This window comes from Accipiter gentilis, chromosome 2, assembly GCF_929443795.1.
Source record: "Accipiter gentilis chromosome 2, bAccGen1.1, whole genome shotgun sequence".
NCBI lineage: Eukaryota > Metazoa > Chordata > Aves > Accipitriformes > Accipitridae > Astur > Astur gentilis.
In genome coordinates this window covers 14,349,284-14,358,734 of record NC_064881.1, presented here as the reverse complement: position 1 = coordinate 14,358,734, position 9,451 = coordinate 14,349,284, and the positions used below count along the sequence as shown (strand labels likewise).

The 9,451-nt window shown below is 43.9% G+C and overlaps 1 protein-coding gene across 2 annotated transcripts in view; it reads left to right on the top strand.

Annotated features, from left to right (window-relative positions):
• The first annotated feature begins 8,588 nt into the window (after nucleotides 1-8,588).
• The window catches only part of CA8 (carbonic anhydrase 8), a 389,740-nt gene continuing 388,877 nt past the window's right edge, over nucleotides 8,589-9,451 (top strand). For both annotated transcript variants that reach the window (XR_007508545.1, XM_049820810.1), the window contains exons 1-2: nucleotides 8,589-8,774; nucleotides 9,200-9,391. Coding sequence is in view for 1 of the 2 variants with exons in the window: in XM_049820810.1 (XP_049676767.1) it covers nucleotides 8,696-8,774; nucleotides 9,200-9,391 (271 nt within the window). In the remaining variant the exon portion in view is untranslated. The remainder of the gene's footprint in view (nucleotides 8,775-9,199; nucleotides 9,392-9,451) is intronic.

The following is a 9,451-nucleotide window of genomic DNA, read 5'->3' as shown; positions in this document are numbered from 1 at the left end:
CTTTAGTGATTCTTTTTACAACACATCTAAACTAAGGCAGGTATTAGTACAGTATTTTTGATGGTATCATCACCCTGGAAGACTACTAATTCAAGAAATCAGTGTTCAGTGTTCCTACGCCAAACATTTAAATTCGAACAAAATCAGTTGCTTCTTATTGAAACAAGATTAATGAATGGTAAAATCTAAATCTGAATGGAATCACCTCCTGTTCCTAGGTTCCTGTTGAACTGTTTTGACTTACAAAACTGAGGATGTGAGCTAAGAGTCTTTCTAGCAGCATTACAGTATTATCTCACACCATCCTCTATCATTTACTGCCTGGTCTCCCTTTAAATACTTGCTCGTTTATAATTATTATCTGCAGTTGACCAGTGAACTTTGAAACTGCAAACTGTTTTCCATATCTTTTGCTTCCTGCTGTATATGATTTGAAATCATATGGTTTGTTTTTTATTGCTAAGATTACAAGTGACATGAGTTGAGAGGAAAAAGGTAGAAAAATTTGAATGAAAATAGGAAGCTCTTTAATTGCTATAAAATGTGACAAAGTGTCACAACTGAAAAAAACAAAGAGATGCTGTACTTAGAATCTGGTGCTGATTCAGAGCTGAACAGAAAAAATAATTAGAAATAAAAAGTGTAATAAGTGGGAAAAGGAGTAAACAAATATTGATATGAAGTAGAAGTTGTGGACTACAAGAATATTCATGAACACTCTAGGGAAAAATCCATAGCTAGAGTTCACACAAGTAAGTAACCATTTTCTAACTACATTAGTAAGAAAAGAAATGCAAAGTCAATTACTGGTTGAGACTATGGGATTGTTAACAATGATAAAGAAATAAAATATTCATAAATATTTTGGGGGTTCCATGTTTGGAGAGAAGGAGTCTAATCTTCTTATATCATGTGTGGGTAAAGAATTTTGCAGTTTATTAATAGCTAAGTGGTATTATATGATATCATAAAACTTAGAATTTTTAAATATGATTTAAATCTATGTACTCATACCCTAGAGTTCTACAAGAATTGGCTGAACAGATCTTCAATCTTTTCTGTAAATTTTTAACAATTTTTTTAACAAAACCCCAGGAAAATACTACAAGACTTAAAGAATTTTAACATTATGTAAATATTAAAGAAAAAAAGAGGGACATGAGATAATCTATGTAATTACTGTTCGGCTAGCCTGACAGTTTCAGGAAAAATACAAAAAATTACTGATATGGGATTACAGTCATAAAAGCTTGATGGAGAGGAATATAATTAATGCTAGTGACAATAGTTTTACTGTAAGTATGTCTTGTCAAACAAACATATATAATGAGATTACAGATTTTTATGAGGCATATGACTTAACAGTGTCCAAGATTCTCATTAAAAAAGAACACTAGGACTCAGTCAAATAAATGGCATTTTAGGTCAACAAAATGTAAAATGATAATGCAAGCTGTGTCCACATTCTGTAGACTGGCTCCTGGATACCCTGACTCAGAAAAAGGATTTAATGTTTATACTAAACAGCAGGAGAACAAGAGCTCCAATGTCTGATTCAACAGCAAAAAAAGACTAATGTGTATCATCAATGTGCAGACAAAAAAGAACTGAATGAGAACACAAAGGTGAAAACAAGAGCTACACAGAAGAATTCTGGTGTCTGTATTTTTAATGTGGAAAATGGGAATATGTGCAGAAAAAAGCTAAAACCAAGATATCCTGGTCTTAACCCTCTTGTAAGTGTTAATGAGCTCCTCTTGTTTAGACCACACAGAAGTGACCAGACTAAAGTGGGTGAGTACATTGGAAGGAAAACACAAAGCCATAAAGGCTCTTCTGTCTAGGCAAACAAACATAATGTGAACCAGTGGCTGGAAGTTAAAGCCAGATAAATTCAAATTAGAATTGGGTACTCATTAGTTAACCCTGAAGGGGATTAACCACTGGAACAAAATGTCAAAGGAATGAATTCTCCATTTCTTGATGTCTTCAGGTCATGCATTTCTGGAAAATGTGCTGTGGCAAAACATAAGTTATTATTTAATAATAGCCAAATAATTAACTTAATACATGATTAACTGCATGAAATGTAATAGCTTGTGATATAGGAAGCCAGATCACACTCTGAATGTATGATTTCATAGCTTTACTGGAACGGGGCATGTGAACACTTTGTCATCTATGGATGTTTACACATTGATAAGCAAAACTTAGTAGAATGAATGAAGAACTGACTCTCCTTTTGCCATCATTTTACAGACCCAAATATGTTGTTATTCCCTTTCCACTTGATCCTGATCAGTGCTTCCCATTTCTCACGAGCTTCCCAGATGAAAAGCCAACACCTTTAAGCCAACACCTGCTTGTGCTCCTAGTGAAAAACTGCTCAGGCTCATTATTTAGCTCATTCTCTCCTTTTATTTTAAACAGAAGATATTATGTCTTTCCCTGATTCAGTGCTTCTTTTCAAACATTTAATTTGCAAGTAGTGGATTTAACATCTATCCGTTCCACTGACAAATAGCCACTTCATTTCAACAGGCATTAGAAGAAACTCATAATCCTTCAGGAATCTCATCTAATGTTAAAGATCTGAAATTATTACAGTTAGGTAAATAAATATTTATCATCTCCTTATTGCAGATTTTTCCTCTGAGCTTCCCATCTTCTTCCTTGAATTTGGGTCTGGGTGTATCTTTAGTTCTGCTTCCTTCCTAAAGAAATAAAGAACTATTTACATAGGAGTTTTGCCATGTCAGGGCTCTTGATTATCATTTGCATTCTGTGTTTCAGAGACATCCTATTTCATCCTTTATCTCTCTTTTCCGTTTAGCCTACTAAGGGAAAAAAAAAAAAAATCTCACTTCCCTTCTACTTTTCTATTGTCTGCAGGATTTCACTTTACTTTTGTACTTATTTTACTTCATCAGCAATTCCTGTTGTCTTTGCTACTTTTTACAATTATTTACAGGTTTTTTCCATGGCTAGACCCTGTTAGGGAAAAGAAAAGCTCCAGGAGAGTACACTAGATTATTCTCTAATTTTTTAGTGTGCCCTTAATAACAGTGTATTTTTTATTATTTCTTCACTTCCCTTTTGACTGTGGCATTTTTAGTCCTTAGAAAGGGCTTCCTACTCCTTGGGTTTTCTTTAAAGAACTTGAAACTATCCTGTCGTAGTTTTAGTGTCCTCTAGCTGTATGTGTGAATTCTCATGGGCAGCCATCATAGTCCTGTTTTACACATCTGAACCCTGGGAGAATACGTGCCAATTATGCCCATTGGTTTAGAAATATTAGCCTGTTCCCATTTTCCCTTCATCTCTTGTGCATTCTTACAGATGCAGTTTTGCATGTAAGAGTTTTATACCTGTACTGTAGAAAAAATTGTGTACACACTTTCAGATCAATGTGTTGATCTTTTAATTCCCTGCAAAAACATGTATATGGTAAAGTGAAACGTGTGAAGTGTGTGCAGGACCAGCCTGCTATCCTATTAGCTGGCAAAGCCAAGAAGCACAAATTTACACTTACAGACCATAAAACACACAAGGCCACTGAAACCACCCTTTGGTGTGGATGTAAGGGGAAATTGGGATCCAGATGACGTATTTTGCAGTGTTTGCAAGACGGCATTTGCCAATGTAAACCTGACTTTCAAATGTAAACCTGACTTGCAAACATATGGAGTCTTTCACTGTAAATGGTTTCTCTTTGCTATAAATGGTCCCTTTATTGAAAATGGTCTCTCTTTACCTTTTCATCTTGGACTATTTATGCTACCCGACCATCCTTTTCCTTTTTGTAACACATTGCTTCAGCTGCAGAAAAAAATGATAGGCAAATAATATTATTCCAGGAACACTGGAATATTACTTCTTGTAATGAACTAGTTCCTTTTAAAATGTGCAGAGACATTTTCAATTTTGTTATATATAAGGTTGTGCTTTAATGGTCAAATGAAAAAACTTTCTGCTTACACTTCTAAATTTGGAAGAGAATCAAACTTACTTGAGAGAGTAACCTGGCAAGAAATAAAGATAGAAACAAGACCACATGAGAGATGATTGCTGGCCAACCTCAAAGCAGGAAGCAAAATAGGAAGCCCTATTCACTGAAAAAGCTAGATGCTCCTGATCCCTTCATTTGCCTATGTTGCTGTATGGACATTGCCTTCTCTTTCAGGACACCTTGGCAAGAACTGAGATCTTGCTTAGAGAAGCATAAATGGATTCTAAATTGTCCCAAATGGAATACTCTAATATCCCACAGAACATTTCTCTCCTTATCATAATATTAAGTCAAGTCCTGCATGCCCACAACTACCTATGCTGGCAGCAAGGTAATAAAGAAGAAAGTGAATAATAAAGGAAATATGATCATCTCACAGTCTGAATTTCTCATCCCTCAAATCAGAGAAGTAACTGTCACTTCTGTGGCCTGCAAAGAATCTGCAGGTAGAAATGTATAGTTTAAAACAACTTGTATGTAATTCTGCTTTTCTTTTTCCCACAGATTTCTTAGTAACCTGTACAATTTTCTGCACTGGAGTCTCCCTTTTGGAGTGGTGAAAGCAGTAAGTACAGTTGCTGAAATGTAACCTCCTAGAAAAAAGTTGCTAGTCATTAATGACAATGTATGCATACGAATTTCACAGTGTTTGGATGCAGAATTTTGGTTCAGGCCTGGTTTTCTTAGTATATACATTTTAAGGTGTTTAGGGAAGGTATATAGTCTTTTGAAAAAAATCAGTAACTGTATAACAAATAAGTATATCTAGATTTAGGAAATGCAAGAATAGTTGTTTGCAATCTCACCAGGATTAAGTATTACACCAAACATGTTTCAAAATGCCATTTCTCATTTGACAAAAGGCAATGTCAGAGACTCTGCTGCTTCTGAACTACTGTCCTCTGAGTTCAAAGAGGAACTGTTAAGCCCTGGATCTGTGCCTGAGCTTTTTTTTCCTGGTATCATCAAAAGGTGTGATCAAGAAGTCAGCACGTTCCACAGAATCAAAGGCTGAAATGGGCTTCAGGAGAGAAGTGCGCTGCTTCTACAAAAACTTAAACTTTAGGTGTCTCATAACAATGAAGTTTCTGAAGACTGATCTAAGGTCAGTTTAAGAGAGAGATGGAACACAGATGGCTGGCATAAACCATGTGATCCCTACGAAGAGCACACTTAATTAGAGAGGAAAGAACTGTGAAGTGGAAGTGGATGTCTTGGGACAGCTATATCAGGTAACACAATGCTACAACAGTGAGCGTTTCTCAATGATTGCACAGTACATCAATATGTGGCAAAGGGCAGTGCACAGGGCACCATCAGTATACTATACATAGCAACAAAATTGGACTGACAGAGCACAACACTTCTAAGAGTGCCTACATCATTAAAGGAGACCAAATCCCACTGGTCTTGAACAAGGCTTAGATCATGCCACTATCTCCATATGATTGTCTCAATCCTTTTACTTGAAGCTGATACCAAATGAATGAGTTGGTTTGTGCAGAGATTGGTCAGGTCAGTATCCACATTTGTGGTTGGAGTTAAGTGTGAGGGGTCTGTTCCATGCTCCATTTCATTGTGGAGACATACCCTTGAACTCCTTTGTTACTTACACAGTTCACCATTAAAGAAGTTGTAGGAACCTTCAGTGGAATCTAATCTGCTGATTAGATCATGCTATGCTTGTCAGATACTATGGAAGAAATAGGATATTTGCACAGAAAACAACTCAGCAGACATATGGGAATAAAGAAATGCCAACTATTCAGTAAGGCTTTACCTGCTATGCCTAATTTTGCAGAGAGATACGGAGAGAATGGAAAGGTTAAAAGGAAGGGCAAGAAATGTAAGTAGCTTAGTTCTTAAGTTCAGTTATGAATGGAAGCCATGAAAACTATGGAAAGCCATGAAAAGTATTTATTGCAAAACAGGAACTCGCACATCTGATAATGTTGCCCCTCATAAGTGAGAAATTCTAGAACAGACATCCCACAGGAAAGCTACTGCAGGAAAGGACTTAATAGAGGGCATGAATGAAGTACTGTTCTTCAAGGAGCAAGGGAATGAACCCAGCCTCCCAGGACTGTTTTTTTTTTAAATGTGAGACTCTCTTTATAGAGGAAAATGAATTTCCAGTCAGATGGACCAGAATCAGCAACGATTTAGGGAAACATTTTTTTTCCCCATGTCATTGAGCAATGATTCAAAGGGACTGACTTTAATAGAAACAACTAGTGTGTGTTTAAGAAGTGATGAGGGGATAAAACTTAAACAATAAAGCCAATTTGGTATGGGAGACAGGTATGCATATAAAACATGTTATCTCATGTCACCAAATTAATGTTAAAAAATCTGAGTTTTCTGTTTTTACTGATGTCAGGTGTGCATATATGAGGAAAAATGTCTGTTTGCGTTTTTGCCTCAATAAGCTGCACCGCGGTTGGCGTTTGTTTGCGTAGTATCCATTCCTTTCAACCATCAACAGTGAAGATAGTAACTAATAATCCTGCAGAAGGAAACTTGTGTTTCTGTTCTGATCTTGAAAAAAACCCAGCCCAGTACATTCTACTTCTTGTGTCCTATTTTCTTTTCACCTTGCATGCAGCCCATGAACCAGCACTCTCTTGTTTCATTAATGAAGTTCCAGGTCAGTCTTTCTTCCATCTCACTTTTACACTGATGATAATTTCTGCTCCCATGTCAGCCCTGCACAGCAATCACAGGTACTACTGTGGAGTGGGGGAACACTGAAGCACAATGAGGTCCACACCTAGATCAAACCTTGTGGATCAACAGCACAGGATCAGGATGTTAACCTCTTGGCTGTTAGCCTCCCAGAATGCAGGGAGGTCTGGTCACTATCTTTAAGTGGCCAAGGATGGTAAGCAAAAGGCACTTCCACTTACCATTATAGCAACTCTATGTGACTGCCTCTGTTACCTTTCCTGGCGGCTGTCAGGGATTGCAGACCGTCACTGCTGGGTTCCCATTCCCCTTGCTGTCACTGATGCAAGTGTTTGGGCCACTGCCTAGGGGAGATCTCTGTTACAGAGGTCTCTTCTGTCCTTTTTTCCCTTGACAGAATGAACATTCTCTAGGTCCATACATGGCTGTTGGCAAAGGAGAATGAAGAGTCCTTTCATATTCTTAACCGAGGCATCCTTATGTTGGGGAGAGACTTTCCTCAAACCCTACATCCTGTATATTCTGCAGGACGAGTTGAAGCCACACTCCTGGATGTGGCCTAAATGAAGGGGTCACTCTAAAGAGTATGGAGGCCTCAACTCTCCTTCAGAACAGAAGGAACAGAGCTGGACTTCCTTGCTTATTCAGCAACTCCCTTTTCCTCACTGAGGGCCTCCTTTCCTCCATAGGAGGGGCACAGTGCTGGGTGGTGAGGAGGAACCACAGAATCACAGATAGAGCTGAGCTTGGAAGGGACTTCTGGAGATCACCTTGTCCAAATCCCTTGCTCAAGCAGGGCCACCCAGAGCAAGTTCCCCAGAACTGCATTCAGATGAGTATCTCTGGGGATGAAGACTCCACAACCTCCCTGGGCAACCTGTGCCAGGGCTTAGTCACTCTTACAGTAAAAAGTGTTTCCCGATGTTCAGAGGCAACCTCCCATGTTTCAGTTTGTGCCCGTTGCCTCTGGTCCTGTCACTGGGCATCACAGAAAAGAGCCTAGCTCTGTCCTCTTCGCATCTTCCCTTCAGGTATTTGTACACATCAGTGAGATCCCCGCGAGCGTGCTCTTCTGAAGGCTTCTGAACAGTCCCAGCTCTCTCAGCCTTCCCTCACAGGAGAGATGCTCCAGTCCCTTCATTGCCTTTGTGACCCTTTGCTGGACTCTCTCCAGCATGTCCAGATCTCTCTTGTACCGGGGAGCCCAGACCTGGACCCAGGATCCCAGCTGTGGCCTCACCAGCGCTGAGCAGAGGGGAAGGATCGCCTCCCTCGACCTGCCGGCATTTCTTTGCCTAATGCTGCCCAAGGTATCGTTCACCTTCTTTGTGTCAAGGGCACATCGCCGGCTCATGTCCAACCTGGTGCCCACCAGGACCCACAGGTCCTTTTCCACCAAGCCGCTTTCGAGCCTGGGGGCCCCCCAGCCTGCACCAGTGCCCGGGCTGTTCCTCCCCAGGGGCAGGGCTTTGCCCTTCCCCTTGTTGAAGTTGCTATCACCGGGTGTCCTCGGGCACACGGACCGCCTGTGCGCAGCTCGTGGGGCAGCGGGAGCTGCGGGGACACCCACTCACCCACCCAGGCGAGGGGAGCAGCCTGCAGGGGAAGGCGAGGAAGACGTGAGGAGACCAGGGGAGCAGCGGCCCACGGCGGACGCCAGCCTGCGCTCCGGCTCCCGCGGCCGCCCGCTCCCCGCTCCGCGGCTGCCACTTTACCCCTCGCCCGCCGCGCCGCGCCGCTGGGACACCGACCGGCTCCCGAGCCCGCCCGGCGGCCGCGCCGCGCCCCCTGCCCCAGCCCCTGCCCCGCCACACGACGACGCCCGCCGGCGGGGGCGGGAGGGCGGAGGGAGGGCCGAGGCGCGGAGCGGAGCGCCGCCAGCCCGCCTCGCCCCCTCACACACACACACACACACACACACGCCTCCCCCCGCCACATACACCCCCCACACACACCCCGCCCGGCCGACGGCAGCCGGGCCCGCTCGCAGGGCGCCCGCCCATGGCTGACAGGAGCCTGATCGAGGGCGCCGAGCCCTTCCCGCGCCGGGAGGAGGCTCCGGAGTGGGGCTACGAGGAAGGTGAGGCGCGGGCGGCGGCTCCGGCGGGGAGAAACTTTCGCCGAGGCCGGGTGGAGGGGGAGGAGGTGGCGGTGGTGGGAGGACTTCAGTGGCCAAGCGGAGGGAAAATCGCCCCCCGGCCGCCCCGAGCCGCGGGGAGCGGGGAAGCGCCGGCCCGCGGCGGCCGGCAGGTCCGCCACCGCCGGCGGGAGGAGCGGCGCGGGGCGGCAGCGGCTGCGGAGCCGCCGGGCAGCGGTCGCCGGGGCCGGTGGGCCGAGGTGCCGCGGAGCAGCCCCCCGCCCCCCCGCTCCCCTGACGCGCCTTCCCGCGCCGGTGGGCAGCAGCGAGGCGGTCGGTGAGGGCGGGGAGGGTCTGGCTGTCCCGGGAAGCCGCCGTGCAGCGCCGGGGGCCGGGTCTCCCCGTAACGGCTTTCCCTTGTGTCTCAGGAGTGGAGTGGGGACTGATTTTTCCTGACGCTAACGGGGAGTACCAGTCGCCTATTAACTTGAACTCGAGAGAAGCTAAATATGACCCCTCGCTCCTGGAGGTGCGTTTGTCGCCAAACTACGTAGTGTGTCGCGACTGCGAAGTGATCAACGACGGGCATTCAATTCAGATTGCCCTGAAGTCAAAGTCAGGTATGCTGAAACACGGCCTCTGCTTTCCCCGCTAAAGCTTGCGTTGCCTTAAGACTCGCT